Source organism: Homalodisca vitripennis, chromosome 6 (assembly GCF_021130785.1).
Source record: "Homalodisca vitripennis isolate AUS2020 chromosome 6, UT_GWSS_2.1, whole genome shotgun sequence".
Classification (NCBI taxonomy): Eukaryota; Metazoa; Arthropoda; class Insecta; order Hemiptera; family Cicadellidae; genus Homalodisca; species Homalodisca vitripennis.
The window spans coordinates 89,459,429-89,479,629 of NC_060212.1; the positions used below are offsets into that span (position 1 = coordinate 89,459,429).

At 32.4% G+C, this 20,201-nt stretch overlaps 1 protein-coding gene across 2 annotated transcripts in view; it reads left to right on the plus strand.

Annotated features, from left to right (window-relative positions):
• The window catches only part of LOC124364541 (nephrin), a 436,564-nt gene extending 417,733 nt beyond the window's left edge, over positions 1–18,831 (plus strand). The window contains exons 7-19 of one of the 2 annotated variants that reach the window (XM_046820100.1): positions 874–1,173; positions 1,753–1,889; positions 2,396–2,549; positions 3,123–3,428; positions 3,767–4,039; positions 4,192–4,473; positions 5,161–5,336; positions 5,708–5,866; positions 5,973–6,231; positions 9,376–9,540; positions 11,794–11,936; positions 13,037–13,178; positions 16,311–18,831. In XM_046820100.1, coding sequence (XP_046676056.1) covers positions 874–1,173; positions 1,753–1,889; positions 2,396–2,549; positions 3,123–3,428; positions 3,767–4,039; positions 4,192–4,473; positions 5,161–5,336; positions 5,708–5,866; positions 5,973–6,231; positions 9,376–9,540; positions 11,794–11,936; positions 13,037–13,178; positions 16,311–16,513 — 2,699 coding nt within the window. In that variant the 3' untranslated portion in view covers positions 16,514–18,831. Of the gene's footprint in view, positions 1–873; positions 1,174–1,752; positions 1,890–2,395; positions 2,550–3,122; positions 3,429–3,766; positions 4,040–4,191; positions 4,474–5,160; positions 5,337–5,707; positions 5,867–5,972; positions 6,232–9,375; positions 9,541–9,575; positions 9,729–11,793; positions 11,937–13,036; positions 13,179–16,310 lie in introns of both variants that reach the window. The other variant, XM_046820101.1, reaches the window with a different exon arrangement.
• The last annotated feature ends 1,370 nt before the right edge of the window (positions 18,832–20,201 follow it).

The following is a 20,201-nucleotide window of genomic DNA, read 5'->3' on the forward strand; positions in this document are numbered from 1 at the left end:
TAAGCAATTGAATTTTAAATGCCTGTGGGCTGGGCTGATTTACATGATTCAATTACTAAATAAATTCAGTAAGTTTATTTGTTTAATCAGACAGCCTGTCTAGTGATTTACACCTGATGAATGGATGCATTAACATTTGGTTTTGAATTAATAATTAAATCAAGGGAGGGTGAAATACATTACCTAAATAATGACTGAACAGTTTTGGATAATGTCATTAAAATTTTTGCAACTTATAATAACTTAATTGCAATCACATGCAATCTGAATACAGATTAACTTGTATTTATTACAGATTTTTCGTAATGAAGAAATGCATTACAACATCTAATTTTTAGATAAAACTTAAAGGAAATATTAACAACATATTTTTAAGTATCTTTTGCAACTGGTTACTGTTTATATATTTAATATAATTGTATCCACAAGGTAATAGATATATTAGTCAGATATAATTATGTTTTATAACATTTTTATTTTTAGTCATAGAATATTCTATAAATTAATTTGTATCTGTACTAAGAATGTTTTATTAATAAATTTGAAAAAGTTAATGGCCTTTAGTGGAAAATGTATGAGGTTTCAGCAGTTATGTATATATCGGATCCAAGAATCAGTTTGAACTCTATCATCACTGTTAGGTAAAAAGAATAATACTTGGAATACCCAAAATGTACTGACTAGCATTTTCTGTTATACAAAAGTGATAGTGAAGGTAGGCTGTCAGACCTGTGCAATTAAGATTAAAAGATCCTTAAGATTTTCAAGGTTCCTTAAAATTATCAAAATGTAGTTCAGTAATAAAAAACTATTTAAAATCTAATTTGTACTTTTTATTACTGTATAAACTAATTTATTGTATTTTTCACACAGTTGCACCAGCACACGTGACAATCTCAGGTCCCACGGAGGCCCGGGTTGGCGACACTGTTCCGCTCACATGTGTGACAGCAGGAAGCAACCCACCTGCTGACATCAAGTGGTTGATAGGTGGAAAGAGTGTGCGTAATGCCACGCAGCGTACAGTTGCCGCACCTGAGGGCGGCTGGATCACCACCAGCAACACTACGGCAGTCGTAGACACAGACAAGAGGGCACTGGTCGTCATCTGTCACGGGCTTAACATGCAACTTTCCGAGAACATCGTCAGCACACATACCATCAACGTTCTGTGTAAGTAGCCATGAGAAACCTTTAGGATGGATTTCACAAGTAGTATTTTCTTCAGCAAAAATCTTGAAAACCATGGTGCAGCTTTCTTTGTTCTGTCAGGAAAGTAAAGATAAGGTGTACAAATTATTAAAACTATAAACTGGCCATTTGTCATTTTCTTGTTCTTCCAATATTTAGATAACAACACAAATATAATAGTCAATTTGAGATTAGAACACTTCCAAATATTTAGTATTTGTGTGCATTAGGAAACACATTGTAAAAAGTATTTCTTTGGAATCAAAGAAAAGTTATTCTGCACAATTTTTTTAGAATATATCAGAAAATATTTTATAAAGCATTGTTAATGTCCTTGAAAAACCTCTAAATTATCTGTTTAATTTTGTAACAGCATACAAAAAAACATAAATTGGAAACTTTTGATATAAATAGATAATTTACTTATGTATCTATCTCTCTTATGTCACCCATCTGAGTCAAAATATTCTAAAATCAATTTAGAAAAAGTAATAAATTCATTACAGATGAGTTTTAATCCCTTAGACCTTTAGTGCCACTAAACCATCCCTATGCATTCAGATCCCCCAGGACCTCCTCTGATCAGCGGGTACACCAAGGGTCACCATATTGCGGCTGGGACTGTCCAGAAAATTTCCTGCATCTCTTCAGGTGGCAATCCTTTAGCCACCATCACCTGGTATAAGAACGATAAGAAGGTACTTGAAAATATTTATATTTATTACTATAACATATTTTAAAAATATATAAATTAAGTTTTTTTAATCTGTTTGCTATATTAAAACAATTAATTCAGTTTCATTTTACGTCAGAATATTCGTTGGTTGTTAAAGGAACACTGTCTTCATTGCAAAAAGAAGAAGACAACAACAAAATATTTTCTTGGGGTTTGAGGTTCAAAAGTATTAAAAATTAAGCTTTAAAATGTTAAAATTTGGAGTTCAGGTTGATTATATACTATAGTAATGTATTATTAAGTATATTATTTATACCTTTGCATGATTCACAATTGCACATAATAAAGAAAACAAGCCACATGATTATTCTAGTATAAAATTAGTACATTATTTTTTGTGCATAACGTTTTTGTACACTTAATATCAACCAGATTGAAACATTTTCAACATTAATAAAACCACAAATATGTTATTTCACAACTATCTACTCACTTTAATTAATCACAATTTTGCTTGACCTCCCACAGATCCCTTCGGTGACCAAGATCACAGATCGCTCAGTCTCAGCAGAAGTCACTATTCTCACTAACGTCACCGACAACGAAGCTGTGTACAAATGTGAGGCTGCTAACTCTGCCACAGAGATTCCGCTCTTTGAGACAGTCACACTCAGCGTCTTTTGTGAGTCGATACTACTTTGCTCACTTCTACTCGAATAGGGATAAGGAATCTGTTTGAGCCAGAAAAGGAATGATATATTCAAAGGCATTAAAGCTTTACAGTTGAAACCACATCTTTTCCTCACACATGTATCATTTGGATGAACTTGCCCTATGAGTGTTTTACATAAAATTTCATCTTCATATATTAAATAATAATGTGAACAGTATTTGACTTATTTGTAATTTAAATTAATTTTAATACATTTTTCTAAATGGTCTTATATTACTAAATAACTTATTATTGTTTTATATTTACTTAAAATTTAAGACATCTTAATTTATAACATACATTCTTTACTTTAACTAAAACAATATTTTAAGTTTATATAACTTAAGTATCTAGTAAATTCTTTTCTGTACATTTTTTAAATTTGTATTTTAGTAAGTTAGGAAAATTTTAATGTGGTCTTTTGTTAGAAACCTAATGAACTATTATGTATTTCTATTTCATATTGCTTTTCTAATGTATTTTTTCTCCCTAAAGCTTATTTATATTTTCCTTATTCAAATATCACCAATTTCCTGTCCACAGTTCCCCCTGATCACGTGCGTATACGGAAGGAACCGGAGGATCTTCGGGCTGGTACGACAGCCACTCTGACCTGCGATGCTAGCTCCAGCAACCCTCCTGCTCAGATGACCTGGTGGAAGGACGGAATACCGATCTCCGAGGGGATTACCAATTCCAGCAAACCAGGTCTCCACCGGGGAACCTTCTCTAGTATGCAGCTCAAGGTTAACATTACCCCGGAGATGGACGGGCTGGTTTACACATGCCAGGCAATGAACTTGGCCCTACAGCGTAGTGTTCATGATGCTGTCACCATGAATGTCCTTTGTAAGAAGTGCTTTTGATTGAATTATATTTTTAAATACTTTACAGTTTTCCAATTTGATGTCAGTTCTTATGCATAGCTTTAAAATATTGTACATTTTTTATTTGTTGTAGATTCCTTATTTTTGTGTTATGAAGCAGTTAGTATAAACATTTTGTCGTAATTTTTTTGATACAATAGTAAGTATAATATTTCTGTACTATTTAAAAAGATTAATCCATTCTCTTAGTTTATTTCAGGAGTCTTACTCTGAGGTGATACTCATTACAAAAAGTCTTAAGTAACTACATGAGTTTCAAGAACATGTGGCATTAATCATATCTTTCTCAACTTTCAACAGACAAGCCAGTGTTCAACGAGCTGCCAGAGAAGGAAGTCACAGGAGTGGAGGGGGACAGTCTGCTGGTTGCCCCACAAGCAACAGGGCGTCCCCACACTATCTCTTACACCTGGACCAAGGACAAGGCCCCACTGAGTCCTGGACCTCACCTAACCATTGAGGGTCCCCTCCTCAACTTCACACGACTGAACCGCAGTGACTCTGGAGTCTACTCGTGCGAGGCGGTCAACAGCGAGGGGTCCACTTCTGTCTCTCTCACCATCTCAGTGCAATGTGAGTTTTCAATCAAACAATTCTCATCTCAGGATTAGAATAATAAAAAAAAATGTATGGTTAATCAAAGTTTTAAAACTCTTTACGTAAAAAGTATATTCTAAAGTTAACCACTGAAGGTATGACTTAATGATAATTACTCTTGCTAACAGATCCAGCAACAGTGGTTGCTGTCAGTGAAAAAGTCGTTGTGGGAGAGTCGGATGTTGCTCAATTGTGGTGCCGGGTCGAAGGCAACCCATTGTCCGGAGTCCACGTCACCTGGAAGAGAGACAATTATAACATTGCAGAGAGATCTGAGGTATCATTCAAGAACAACACTTCTTTTCTCATCATACATCGACCAACCAAAGAAGACATTGGGACCTTCCGCTGTGTAGCGAACAATGGTCTCACCAATCAGAGTTCTAAGGATGCCTACTTGGTCGTCAAACGTGAGTTGAATGCAAAATGTGCTTAACAGAATATATGCAAATATAAGAAACAATTGTAGACCCTTTACATTAAAACATGTTTAAAAACATTCAAACAGAGTAAACTATATTTATATGAAGCAGCTCAATGCATTAAAAAAATTTAAATAATAAAATAAATATCAGTAAGGAAAAATTGTAGGAATAATGAAATATTATTATTTTTTATTATTTAGATTTTCCTTTCTACTTGTTCTTTGAGTGTGGTTTTTTTTTATAATATTTAATCTGAGAAATATTCTAAGGCAACCCTTAAAAAATCCTGTTTCCAAAAAAATTATAATCGTAGAGCATTTAAAATGCTGAAAACATTAACAAAACCATAATTATTTGTGGAACATAATTTTGATTTTTAAGTTAACAGTAAAATATTTTATTGTAGCAGTATGATTGTGTAACTCTATAAGTAGAAAAATTGTTTCCAAGTTGACTGCAAAATGACGTTGTCTTTGTAATAATATTTATATCACAACAATGCTTATGACAATTTAAAGTCCTCTAAATCACAGAAACAAAGAAGTTTTTGTGTTTCTAGAATTAAGAACCCTATTATTAATAAATATTTGTTTATTTTTCAAAGTACTCCATTAAATACCTTTACCTCATTATAAAGTCTATAGACTTTTAAATAATGTCTGTATGGAACAGATAAACCGGAGATGGACCTCTCCCCGCATCTGGCGAAGGCAGCCAGTAACAGCGGAGACAACGGGCGGTTGATCTGTCGAGCGCGCGGAGCACCTGCACTCAACTTCACCTGGCAACGTGAGGGTGCCACTATACCTTTGGATACCCCACAGAAGTACAGCTTCGAGTTCAACACGGTCAGTAAACAAGTGAATCTTGTTATCAAAATACCTGTTAAAGTACAATAATTGTTAAGGAGTAATATTCTATGGTACACCATAGTTAACGAATAATGTTCATGTATAAATAACATTAAGTATAGGCTTGTTATCATCATGCAGCAAACGAATGTTTTTATTATTTGTCATTACATACCATCCTGGGTTGAATGTTTGGTTTATCCTTAACTTATTGGGTCATTGAATAATTAAAGTTCAGTTGCATAAAAAAACTAGAATTAAATTTTAAAATAATTAAATAATTCAATAATTAAATAATAAAATAATTTAATAATTTTTGAAATAATTAAAATAGGTACATTGGTTAATTTTTTTGTTTGATGTTACAGGTTGACGAGGTAACCTATGAATCGATATTGCTAGTCCGAAATGTCGAACTATCGGACTACGGTCGTTACGAGTGTGTGGCTCGTAATGAACTCGGTTTTGCCACTTCAACAGTGAAACTGTCTGTTACGTCCGCACCTGAAGCTCCTTACAATCTTCAGGTAACTCTTTGGCAAAATTGTATTCAAGAAGTTGACAAATGTCAGGTTTTCTCACTTTGCAAGTTTGTAATATTTCCGATGTAATCGTGACTGGTGTGGTTTGCAGGTTTTAAACATAACTCACGACTCTGTGACGCTACAGTGGTCACCAGGTTTCGATGGTGGACTCCCAGCCTCTTACCGGCTCCGGTATAGACCACTGCAGCAGACCAACCAAAATTACCACTACGAGGATACCGGTAATGATACCACTTGGACAGTGCGGAGGCTCCAATTGGGCACAGAGTACAGGTTTAGCGTGATGGCCACCAACCATTTGGGCATTAGTAAATACACACCTGATACCTTCAAAGTCACTACTTCAAGTAAGTTTATTAAAATTAAATGAATTTTGTTTCTATGTATTTGTAATGGTTGACTGGATTATTATATATTTTTTTAAATTTTGTAACCAAACTTTCAATGTGATAGTAGTAAGAATGTATAAATTTTATATATAGATTGCTTTGTAATCTTGTAATCTTTGCAGTTAGTATAGTATCTTAACATCTATTTAAAAAAATACAATATTAGTCAATTCAACTAACTTGTTCCTCTAATATGATGTCACTAGGTCATATTAGAAATTAGCCAAAACAGTCAAGTATTACTTACAATGTAGGTTTATACACTCCAGTTCTGAGTCAGTATGTGAGACTTTGGGCTTATCTTAGACTTCTACTAGGATTCATGCTTACAGCATCAGCTGCATCTCTTTTCTTTCATCCTACCTTTTTGCTTTGTAACGATTGTATAGTTGTGTCACCAAAATCGATCAGTGGAGTGCTCATTGTAAATTTGTACACTTCCACTGGCAATATACATTAGATACCAGTTGTTCAAAATTCATTTATGACTTTTAATTCAGTGAATCTGCTATTTCCCTTCCAAATTTTGCATGTACGTAATGAGCTTGTGTTATTTTGTTTGAAACATCGTTTTTGCAACAGGATCTGAAGCAAATATCTCCCTTCTCATGAGTTGTGAAACAAATCATCGATTTTAGAGATTTGTTCTGATAATAACAGTACAGTTACACACACAGAGGTGGGGTTTAGAGCTATGTAAACAATAAAACAGTACTTAGATATACCAAGGTGAGCTCCAGAGCTATCAAACAATATAAGCCAGACACATATCAAGGTGGACTATACGCTAGGCCAAAACTCTAACAAGATAGTCAACAGCAAACTGAGATATAGGCTATACAACTAGAGAAACAATGCGTTGCTACCAACACTACTAATTAAAAACAGAGATACTTCTTTGACAGCTCTCATGTTAAATGTGATTTTATAACATGATTGATGGAGTCCTCATATAATGAGGCAAAATTTATTATGCATTGGAATTGTGTTTTATATTGTGTAATAAATTATTTGTATTTGTTAAAATCTTTATTGAAGGTGCATGAATAATGCATTTTGTAGCATGTATTGACTGTATGTTGCATGAAATAAAAAAAAATAATTTTAGCTTTAAGTTTTAGCATTGTTTTATAAGAAAAATTGTATTTCTAGTTTAACAAGTTGAGTAGAAATTAGTAGATTTTTATATTAAATTTTTTAATTGATTTCAATCTTCAGAGCTATGTTTTCAACAAAATAAACTAAACCATAACGTAAAAACAAAAATCTAGTTAAAAGTTTTGGAACTGAAGCACTTCCATGAGGATAACAAATGTAATACTTGATTTATTGTGATGGAGGAATATTTAGATATTCAGCTCCAAATAATCCAGTTACGACTACAGTTGTTGTAAACCCACGGGGAGGTTGGAGCCGGGAATTGAATCCATCTGAAGTAGCAATCTGCCAGTAATCCTCAACTGAGACTGATCAGATACTGCACTTGGATCAGCCAGCTTGCCAATAACACAATTTCTCGTTCTCATCAATCATTGATCAATCAAAATTTTATTTCTAATTTTTTTTTGGAAATCGGCAAACTTAAATTGGCCGGGTAATTTTACTTTAATTTTTAATCAATAATTATGACCAGCAAATAAATGTTAGGTACATAATGAAACAATGTTAGTGATTACAAAAAATTTTTAGTACACTGGCATTCCTTTTTTGAAATTCCGATATTTTTATTTTTTTGTTGGTGGTTTGTAATAATAGTGTACATCAATTTCCGTTTTGTTTTAGAATAGTAATTGTTGAAGGATTTTTTTCTAATCAGAATACTTACTGTTGCATGTAGTCATTGTCCAGCTTCTTATGTTGCTGATTTGCTTGTTGCATCATGTCTGTAGATACCATGACTTTGTCATGTTTTATTGTGTATGCCCATTACTAATTACTAACTCAGATGTCATTCCCATTTTGTTCATGCTTCATATTGGTCACATCTTCTTAAACAAAGGATCTTCTAATAATAATGTTGTACAAAAACAAACGGATTAAAATGAGTAAACCAATAACAAAAATGTGAAGTAATTATAACAATAATTAAATAACAAATTAAATAAAACATAATACAATTATTACACACACATAAAGTGTCACTAAGGAGCAAAAATCTTAGTTTTTCGTACAATAAATCAAACCTATATAACGATTGATTAAAATTAACTGTATATATTTATTCATATTAAACTTTCATAAATACTTAAAATTGGAATCTTTCTAATATTTTCTTAGTAAAATATTTTATGTAATTAGGATCCTATACTACTTTTAACAAATTCCTGACACAATAAACTATAATCATTATAATATTTTATTTTTGAAAATTAAACTATGATTAAAAAATGTATTTAAAATGAAAGCCTGTGATTTATTACTTTCAAATTTATAATTAAAATAATAAATAAATAATAATAAATAAACCAAATTATAAACAATTTAAATACTGAATATTTTGTGGAATTGTTTAAATTTTCCTTCAGTATAAGTACTTTAATAGTTTAATTCATTTAATTTGTCAGTTGATTAACTTATCACAATAAATGAAGGGTTAAATAATATATGCCTTAAATCATGAAGGATTTAAAAAAGTTAATTATAGATTAAAATTAGTTCTCCCAAAACTTGCTGTTGATTATTAAAAATAATTGGACAAATCAATAATTTAATAAAAAGATAAATGTAAATTAGTTTATCCAAACCTGTTGTCAATTATTTAAAATGTATTACAATATATTAATTTTACAAAATCTTTTAAAATATGTTGTATTTATAAAAATACATAATCTTTATTTACCGACAAATAATTTGACCAATAAAAATACAAATAAAAATTAGTTTATCCATATGTGTTGGCAATTATTTAAAATTTATTCCAATTAATGATTGAACCAAATCCTTTAAAATGGGTTTTATTACATATTATAAAAAATACATAATATATCTTTACAAATAAATAATTTGATCCAACCAAATTTGTATAAAGTGAATTCACTAAATTCCGTGTAAGATGTGGCTTGTGTGGGCTTACTAACTGCTACTAACCGGTGGGTGGTGTAGGTGTGGCTCCGTTGTCTGTGGCGTCAAGGGGCAAGGAGCAGGCGGGTTCCAGTGGGGGCAGCCTGGTGCTGGTGGTGGGGGCAGTGTTGGGGGCAACCCTGCTACTGATCAACGTACTACTCGTGGCATGCTGTCTGCACCGTCGTGCCAACAAACGCATAACAGGTGAGACACCCTCACATTCTACCTTGTGTCTCTAGATCTGCCTGAGGCCGTGCTGACCTCTGACCTTCCCCTGGTGTTGACCCTGGCTCTGGCTGCAACCGGGGCAGTCCTACTGCTCCTCAACATCGCACTTGTCGCCTGCTTCGTCTACAGGAAACGGAGGCGCCGCTCTGGCATCGAGTCTTCAGGTGGATTCTTGAAACTTTCCCTAAAATCACCATTATTACTTATATGTTCGAGGAAATGGAAACATCGTACATAATTATTTCAAGCATAAAAAAACTGTTTAATTTCCAAAACCATGAGTTTAATTTTCAAATTATGTTTCAATGATTAAGTTACACCGTAAAAGTATAAAAATATAAATGAGTTTAGATTTGAGATAGGTATTTGTATTAAGTTAATGTTTTTCTAAACAAATTGTGAGACATATAATTAATATTTGTATTAATTTATTAAAATTAACCAATTATTTTAAATCCATTTAACATTATTTAAAGCCTTTAATTTTTGAAGAAAGAAATAGAGTATGAGGTGCTAAAAGACAGTTCTCATCTGCATGCTCAAAATTGTATTGAATTACCAGTAATTTTCATAAATAAGTATATTTAAATTCTGTATGTCCATTTAGTATTGGTAAAGTGTAATAAAAATAATACATTTTTGTCCTAATTTGAGTTAAAAAGGCCGAATCTTAGTATAAAATTGTAGCTAATTTTATAGTTCTTCATTAAAACAAAATAGCACACTACATTTAAAAAAGCTTGAAAGATATATCTATTGGATTAGTATTGATTTCTTCATTATATAATTATTTTTATCACAGTATATAAGATTCCTCTCATAATAGTTAATCTAATTTTAGAACAAAATTTCTACTTTAACCATATTATGTGTATCACACCTAGTAGTGTTGAATTTGAAAGACTTAAATAAATTATGAGCCAAAACCATTACCATAATACACTACCAACATACCAGTAATTATTACCGCATAATGGGTTAGACCACATTAGATCTGCAGTAATGCCCAAGTCCGAACTGTAACTCCCAAAGGATTGCTCCTGAATTGTTAATCAAGAAGTGAGCCTTCCAGTGAAAACCACATCAGCCACACATTCTGACATTGTTTATTAATGTCCCTCAGCATTGCTGATGCCCTTTTGCCAGTCTGAGCACCTACACACAATGCCCTTGCTCTTCCTTACATTCATTTTCTCCCCAGGTAATCCCACTGTTAATAATTCAGTTGGGTTTCTCTCGTAGCTAACTTCAGCACTGCTTATATAGTAAAATCTAGTTATTGTGCTTTGTATTGTGAAGCATAAATTAATTTGTATTGTGGTTTTAAGACTTATTTCGCTAAATGAAATATTATTATTCACTCCATAAATATGTTTTAATTGAATGTTCTTATAACTGAAATGTTGTTAAACATGAAATTTGGTTAATTTATTTACATTATTCAGTTTGTATGTAAACCAATGCAACAATATGGTCTTGAATAAACTCATATTTTTTCTTTGGATTCCATACAAGTCTTTGATCCTCACTGAAAGAGGTAATTAAATTTTCTTATATTAAAAAATAAGTAAATATCCCTACTGTACAATAATGACCTACTGACCTTACCATTTAGAATTAGTACCTTTAATCAGAAGAATTTAGATGTTTTTCTCAATAGAACCCAATTATAGTTCAGGAAAACATAAAAATGGGACTGTAGAGTCAAACCGAATAATAAAGCAGTTTTGTCCTTCAGTGATGTGGGGGAAGGGAAACAATGTTTTCTTTCCTTGTTTTGCTGATGCGAATAAATTTGTCTGAAAGTCAGATTTGAAAATCCCTTTTGAGTTACTTTGAGGACTGCTGATCTTTCACAGTACATTTTCCCATGGATAAGTGTGGAAACTTAAAAATTTGGGAATAATTTGTGAAGCTCTTAGATTAGTGGTAAAATGGCAATCGTTATTGCAGTTACAGCTGTAAATAGTGAAAGTTAAATTTTCTATAACTCAAAAGACCTTTTTTTCTATCCTCTTTAAATCAGATTTTGAATGAAAAAATTTAATTTAATAATAATGATTATAAAATAATAATAATAAAACATTATAATAAAAATTTAACACAATAAAAATTGAACAAGTTTAATACTGAATAGAAATTATAGTTATAAAAATCCTAAAACTTTAGGGATTGCAACTTTCGTTGAAGACTCACTGATTTGCTGACATCACTGTTATGTTTTGTCAGGAGTGAGCGAACAGAGCAGCAGCAAATCCGCCACCATAGAGATGTACGCTCCTAGCAGCTACAACGAGACTGTGACTGGCGAGACTCTCAGCTCTGTTAGCGAGAAGAGCGAGAGCTACTCCGACAGCAATCCAGAGTACACGGTAAGTTTTCCAGCTGGGTCAAGTAGAATAAGTTTGTAAAATCTAGGATGTCAGAGCTCAAAAGCATACTTCAGTAGAAAATTTATTTGATTAGCTAAGAGACATTTTTTGGAAGGACTTTTGTAATGTTACATATAGAGGTTCTTGTGGTGAACTGCAACTTAGAATTTACTTTACTAATGAAAGAAATGGAGGGTATTTTTTACATCCTTTCCATGCAAATGTGTGTACTGACTGGCAGAGGAAGTGAGATCTATTCGTAATGCTATGCAGTGATTGCTTATTGACTGAGACCTAATGGAGTTTGAATTATAGATCTATGCAACATTTTATGTTTGTACTTTGCAAAAAATCCAAAAAATCCAAAAAATCCTGAAAATAATAAAAGTATTATGAGTTTGTTTTTGAAATAGTGTTCAAAAACAGTTTTGAATAATGGAGTATTTCTTTTGTCACAATTATTTGTTAATTCACTTATCAGCTGTGTACTTTAAGTCATTCAGTATCTTTACTCATGTTGTCATTTGCAGGCTCCTGGCCAAACTCAAATTTAACCAAACATAATTTGGTTTTTTATATTAGCCACATTATTTATTGCTGAAAGCTTTGTTTAAAGTTACATAACGTGGCTTTATCGTATTTTCTCATCATAACTGTATTTAGTAAGGCTGTTTGGTTATGCACTGTATGTACCAGTAAAGTATTCTTCATCAAGCTACAATGTTCAATTTTCAAACTATGTGTTAACAATTTTTAGTTATTGTGAAAGAAAGACAGCTCAAAGATACTCAAAGAAATATTAGTCTGGGAGCCAGCTCAAGTAGTATAAGAATATAACTTAATTTTTTTATATAAGAGACAAGGTAACAAGTCAACCCATATCATGTTGGTTAATGACTGAACTTTAATTTATGTCTGATATATGATTGTAAATATGTTTAACTAAAAATATGGTGTGTGAAAAATGTATGTTTGATGTTTTTAAACTTCGTTCCTTTCCCTTTTCAACATTCACCAAAACTAGCATTGTTGAATATATTCTCCTGTGGTACTGTACAACCTTGTAGTGTTCTGACGTTGAACTGGGATTGATGTTGTAGGAGGATGCCAGGAAGGCCGCCGCTAGTACCTACTTGATTGAGCAGATCGAATATCCGTTTCAATATCCGGGATATGAGCTCCAGCACCAGATCAAAGAGGCAGAGACCATTGGACTGCATCGTAACACCTATGCACATAATGGTTAGTCTTGTTGTTGTGATATCCGTGCACAACCTTTATATTAAATTCGTGATAAAAATTATCACTGATTAATTCATAAAATATTTAAGCCTCTAAATTATTTTATATATTTTATTACCTAATGAAAGTAAAAAAAAAATTCCTGTCTCCACAGATGGAAAAAGTAGATTTTCGTTGCTTTTATCATTTCCAAGTATTATATTGGTGAGTTATTAGCAGTTTTATTAGATTATGTTTTTATAAGTTGTTAATATGAAAAGATTGTATTGCCTAGTACATAATTTAAAAATATTATTAAGAAATTTAAATTTCACCTTCTCTAAACATTTCAAAGATATCTCAATTACAAAGGCTTACGCAGTGATTTTTAAATATTTTTGTTTTTGACACACTTTGTTTTTTCTCTATTAGGGTTGTAAACTATCCAAATAAAAACATGTATTTTTAAAAGTCTTAGTTGGACTAAATAATTTAGTTGGACAGTCGATATTGTATAGTAAAAACATTTTCCACAAATTATTACAAATGGCCACCATACTGAAACTTTTAATTGAACAGAGATGGCTAACAAACTAGGTCAGGGCTTATTGAATGCAATTGTGCCAGAATTGGTCGGAATCAATTAAGGTTTATGGCAGTTATTGTTTTTATTTGTATTGTTGCTATATATTACGGTTTACTACTCAAAACTTGTATGACCGCCTTCGTAAAGCCTTCATAGGTATTGGAAAACTGATTTTTTTGTAAATTAGTATCAGTGTGTGTGTGTGTGTATAGACAGATTCCTATACAACCAACATATTTATATGAAATTAATGTTGACATTCTTACGAATATCGGAGTTAAAATAAAAGAAAAAAAAAACTAAATCACTTTTTATATGCAGTAACATTTAGTTTTAAGTATTTTAAAAACTATTGAGGTTATGTATAGAAAAGTTCAGTTAAACTACTGTCCAACTATACTGTAATTTATTTGAGTAAGTGTTGACATTTGTAGGTATGTAAAAATTTTAATAGTAAAAGAATTTTTATTTGTAAAATTGTATTAAAGTATGAAAGTGAATTTATATAACATTATGCAATATAACTCAATATTAAATTATTGTATGTTATTAAATATAGTTACAGCCAGTAGGCAAATATCTTACTTTTTGCGCAGCGTATGATGGGGTTCATCAGCAATAATGTATTGAGAGTATAACAGTGCCTCTGCAATTACCAGAGGATTGAATGTGTAGAGGTTGTAGCATCCCTGGGGCAAGGCTACTGAGCCAAGCAATTACACAATGGATTAATTGACTTAAGAGCATTACACTGGGTGAGAGCTCACATGCTACGTAGCTCAAGCTCATGCTTGGTTCTCGACGGGGGTGAATATTGCGATCGATACTAATAAGGCAATTATACATTACGCATTGCAGTTAGTTCATCAGTGTTTCAATTAGTTTTCATTAAGCCCAGTTTTAAAATATGTTTTTCTGCTTTTTAAAGTTAATAAAAATTTAAAAACATAAAATTATTATTAATATTAGTAAAACTGAGAAAAAGCAACCAGTGATACTTAAAGGAATTTAAATAATTTTTTCAGTAATTATTTAAATTATGATTTTAGAGCAAATGTAATATGTAGATATGTTCCAGCTTTATAAATCTTATTGAAACAATTTATGTAGAATTCCATTATTATTAACAACATATAAAAACATTTATGTCGTACTTTTTTGACAATGTTTCCGAGCATGTATGATTTAATATATTTGTTTAATAGTAACTGTACTACATAGTTAAGCTCTGTAGTATGTAAATTATAAATGTGAAAAGTATGGTTTTCTAATTCAGTTTTTAAAGAAATTAACTATTGCAAAAAAAATGTATTTTGAAGTGCGGGTTGCTTAAAATAATAATATTTTTGTTCAAATTTATCATGACTTAGTCTTTTATTGTAATGATCAGTTCCTTCATACTACCTTGTTTTACTAATTTTTAAGAAACCCGTTTCAACAGCCCTTTAAAAATGCATTACTAGATAAGAACACAAGTAAATAATGTCAGAGTTGGTATCTTATAATATAAATGGATAATTTATAATAAAAAATTAATAAATAAACAAAATATAGTTTCAGTCATATGTCTTTTATTTATATAGGCTTTTTTTGTTCAGGGAATTTTTTTATACTAATGAAATTTTATTCCATTACAATTTTTTAAGGAGAACAGTCTAAGTTTTTGCAATGTTTTGTAGATACCAAAGAAGAAAAAAATTAATACTGACCCAAGTCAGGACTAAAGAGTTTGAGATACCACAAGGGTCTTGTTCTGGTTCAGGTAGTGGGTTAAAAAGGCCATATGGCTGGGAGTCATTGTTATGTTGGAGCTTGAAGACATTTTCAATTTGAAGCCTGACCTGCGTGACTCGGCATTTCAGGCTCACATTGAACACGTACACATAAAAGGCTGTTCTTGCAGTACAAACTCAAAATTGATGGTTCCTCGGATGTTAAAAAATAAAATCAGCATTGTTTTCATGCAATATTTGCTCCTGCGCGAACTTTTGGGGCTTGGGAAAAGATTTTGTGTGCCACATATACCGCATTGAGATCTCAAAATGCATTCTTACTCAAGGGCCTCTTAAAGCACTTGATAAGTTTCCATTGCACTCATCTCAAACTGCACATAAAACTAAATTGTGTACTGCAGTTCCAGCGAGCACTTTATCACACCATGACACAACAAAAAAACAGACTTCATGCAAAGACACGTCCTGCCACTCTTACGGTTTGGAGCGAACTTAGACTGGGCGCATTTGGAACAGTAGAACCCTCATCACATTATCCGACTATCCAAGCTAACTGCAATAAATAGTTGCATCACAATAAAATCAGCACTACTTTCATAATATACTCTGTATTCCTAGAAATTTAAACACTGGTTAGAGAGCCACAGGTTTACCTCTAGGCTATGATAAAGGTCAATTATATTATTTTGACAGAATGTTAATATTATTAAGTTGTTTCTTTGTGTAACTTTCTTTCATTTTAATAATTTTTAACTTCACATTGCTCTTGGTTCTTTTTCTTGTTGTTTCCAATTAACATTTAATATTTTTTAACAATGTTGTAATATTTTACAGGTGGGCAAGCCATGGATGGCTCATATTACAATGTCTCGCCGGACCCCCGCTACGTGGCTTACCCCCCTCCAGTGCAGTTCGCCCAACCTCCACTGCGGGGCCCTGTGCCCCCACCTGACGTCACGGTGCTCAGTGCACCCCCACCCCTCCTCTCAACCTTCAGCTATGCCAACTCCATCGAGACCGAGGGACACCTCGTGTGACACATGACCACTGTTCGTTGACATCGACAATACTGAGAGTCCGCAGAATCTGCCCGAGATACACCCCCGCTTTCCGATGTGCTCCTCTAACTTGTGCCAAATATCGGTTCCGTCAGCCTTTTATAGTAGGCAGTGTTTTCGTTACAGCCCACTGTGATGGCTTCTCAAAGAACATCAAATTCGAAAACCCTAAACCTTTTTTTTCTTTCATTTACTATACCATGTACATATCACACACTCCCTCTCTATAACAGAACATATATTCTTGTTTTCTCCGTTCAAGCCTTTGACAGTTAAATGATATAATCCGTTAAACAGAGCAGATTCGTCTTCCAGAAACTATCGAAGTGCAGTGTTGTCGGTGTCTAGTTCTGTGTTGTGGACTCGACAGAGCCTGATTGTTACCACAGTCTTGTGGTTATTGTTGTAAGGGTTTCGCCAAAATATATTTTCTACTGAGTGAAGTGATATAGGAGGAACAATGACTAGTCGACAAGAATCGTACCAAAGTAGTGTACATAGACTCGATAAAACAGCTCAATCCCATTTTTATACAATTCAATTACAATCTATTGTTAAGGATATTCCAAATTTATCTCGTTTATCTGCAATACATGAAAATTTCATTCCATTAGTTGTGTAAATACCTTTTGTAATGTAACCAAAGTGTGTATTTTTTATATTCCTTATTTTATACTTTTAAGTATTGGACGTGATTCCTTGGCTGTCAGTTAGTCCTAAAGTAAAACTTAGGCCTTAGGCCTTTTCCATTTTTTAAAATCATGTATTTATGTGTTTTTTGATATTCCAACTGCCTGCTTGGTGTACCAAGATGTTCGTAGGTAATCTTTAGCACAGGATAATATTTTACTTTTTTGTGTTTTAAGTGAGAATGCTTCATGTATACCTGTCTCAATTATTCAACTTCTTGTGGCAATAACTACACGATAATTCCAAGTATTTCTTTTCGTATTGTAAGTAAATAGTACTTAAACTAATGTTACTTCATTGTAATTTTTATATTAGAAACGTGTTTTTGGTTTAAAATAAACAGAATTGATTTTATTCATAGGATAGTAGGTTATAAAACCTACATTTAATTATTTATGTTTGGCTGGTAATATAATGTTAGGTACGAAGAAGAGCATTTATTTTATACCTTAGTGATATTAATGATAATCAAGTCTGCGCACTTGACTGCTATAGAGGTCTAACTGCGTTCTGTGCCAAACGCTTGTCACTTCCAAGGGTTTCGAATGATATTTTCATGTATTCATCTCAGAACAATAAGCAAGAGACTTATGTATTCTCAATCACGTTGTGATCCATGTTTAATAAATGTTTTGATCTCATTTCTTATTGTAGACATCAATACGTCCTCGGCCTCAAAGGCACAATGAACCAGTTCTGGAGTTCTGTGGTTTTCGGTTATCAATTTGTACAGTCGTTTGTCAGCTTTTCTTCCGTTGCGTTCCACCCTCCAGAATTGTGTACTTATGTAAATATTGCGGTAATATAGATGGATGCTCACTGTTAGGTGGACGGCCTATGTAATAGTATTTTTCATAAAGAAATATATTTCGTCATTTTACCAAAAAACTTTAGTTTGTTTATTAGTTACATTTGTTCAGTGATGTGTCTAATAAGAAAATTAATTTTGTTTAGTTAACTATGAGTATGTTCGTTTAATAGTTGTTCTTTATTTTCCACAGAAAACAATCTTATTTATAAGCTTCCTGTAAAAATGTAATTTTATTTGTATCATAATATTGTACATTATAGACATTTTTATATTCTAAAAAGAACACAAATTAGGTTTTTCACGATTTGGGGATAAGCAAGGTTTTCAGTATCTACCATGTATAATATAAGACTGGCATTATGTATCAATATTATATGTTAGTTATTATTGTGTTTCTCATCTTATATCCATTTTTACATATACAGTTATGTAATTTCCAAATTGTACTATTGTAATAAACTAATAATGTTTCTAAGTTTAATAAAATGTTTCTGATGTTAATTGTTAACTCTATTTTTAAAACTTTGTTATATCTTCGAATTGAACAATAATTGAGAGAAGGCTGTTCAGATTGGACTTCTGTGTTTATTTGTACAGTAGGTAGTTCTTGCTCTGTTTTCTACCGACCTGATGTGAGTGTTTAGTTCAGTATCCAATGTGACACAGAGTTGGCACTGATGAATCCATGATAAGTGTTGTTTACCAGATTACTATGTGGTTTCTCATTCCAACTCGTATTTGTATTTACAATAATGTGCATTATGTTGTTAAATAAAGTTGATTTTTAATTTTTAAATTCTGGTTTCATTTTTGACTGCAACCTAGTAGCAAGTTGTTTATGTTGGAGTATGCGTTATTTTGTGTTTCAAAATTATATCTTCTATTGCAAACTTTAATAATTTGTATACCTCTGATTAACAATGGTACCATATCCGTTGGTTAGACCCTCATTTATGCCATTTCTGGTCCACATGCACACAGCATTGTTGGAACACCAGGGATATTTTGTTCTAGAAAATTATAAGTTGGGATTTTCAGTCCATTGCAACCCCTGGTGCTTTTGAAGAATTTCTGAAAAAAGAATACAAGGGATGGGCATGAGAAGAAAACACCAATAGTCGTTTACAATACATGAAAGATATTTTGTCTTGAAAGAGTAAAAGACTGTCAGTAATTAATTACTGGCACTATGGTCAAGGCTGAACCATTTTCCTTAAGCATTTTTACATGTAAGATTGCATATAACAGGCATTTGCAATCGTGTGTGACGAATAAGTAGAAAAACTACATTTTTAGATGTTCAATTCAATTTTGCACTTAGGTTTCAAAACACAATACTAGTGAAAGATCAGATGTGCAAGCCTCAACATTTCTGATTTTTCGTTTTCTTTAACTTTATCAAATGTTTTTGCAAAAATATTATCTTTTCAAATCCTCCTTCGTCTAAAATACACTTTTTTATTAGACCATCAAAGATGTAATGTGGTCAAGTAAAGCCATGATGTACCGTGGCCATGATGTACCATCTGTGTCTGGATCTTTAGAGGGTTATGTAAAGAATAGAAGGAAGTTGAAAGCCTTGCTGGAATATATTTCCTCTAAAATAAACCTTTCCCAGCATTTTCATTAACTAGATCATAATACGGAGCATGAAGGAGATAAACTTGCTACTTGACGTCTGTTTAGTTGCCCAGATGCCTGTTCTTAAATTAATTCTATTAGATGTGAATTAAAAAGCGAGATGTCCTTTTAAAAGGAACATCTAGGTTGGCTGGAATTGTTGTTTAGACTTCTGCAACTTTGAGCAGCAAGCTTGTCAATTGAGCTGGAAAGTAAATCATTCATTTTATCATAAACAGTGACTGTACTCAATCTGAATTCCAAAAATGCATGCTACTATATTATCAACTTGATAGAAATATGTTTTTGATGATAGAAGGCGAGTAAAGAAAAACATGATTTTTAGGCATTTGCCGTTGTTCAGTGATACAAAGAATCAGTAACACTATGTTTTGAGATCTGCAATCTGGTTCACCCGAGGAAGAGATCAGATTGCAGACCTTGAAACTTAATATTTACTCTCTTATTGTCACGCCACGCCAGTGTGACGAGAGTCAATGGATGAAAAATCTATTTCCGTCATAATTTTCAATATTTTTTAATATC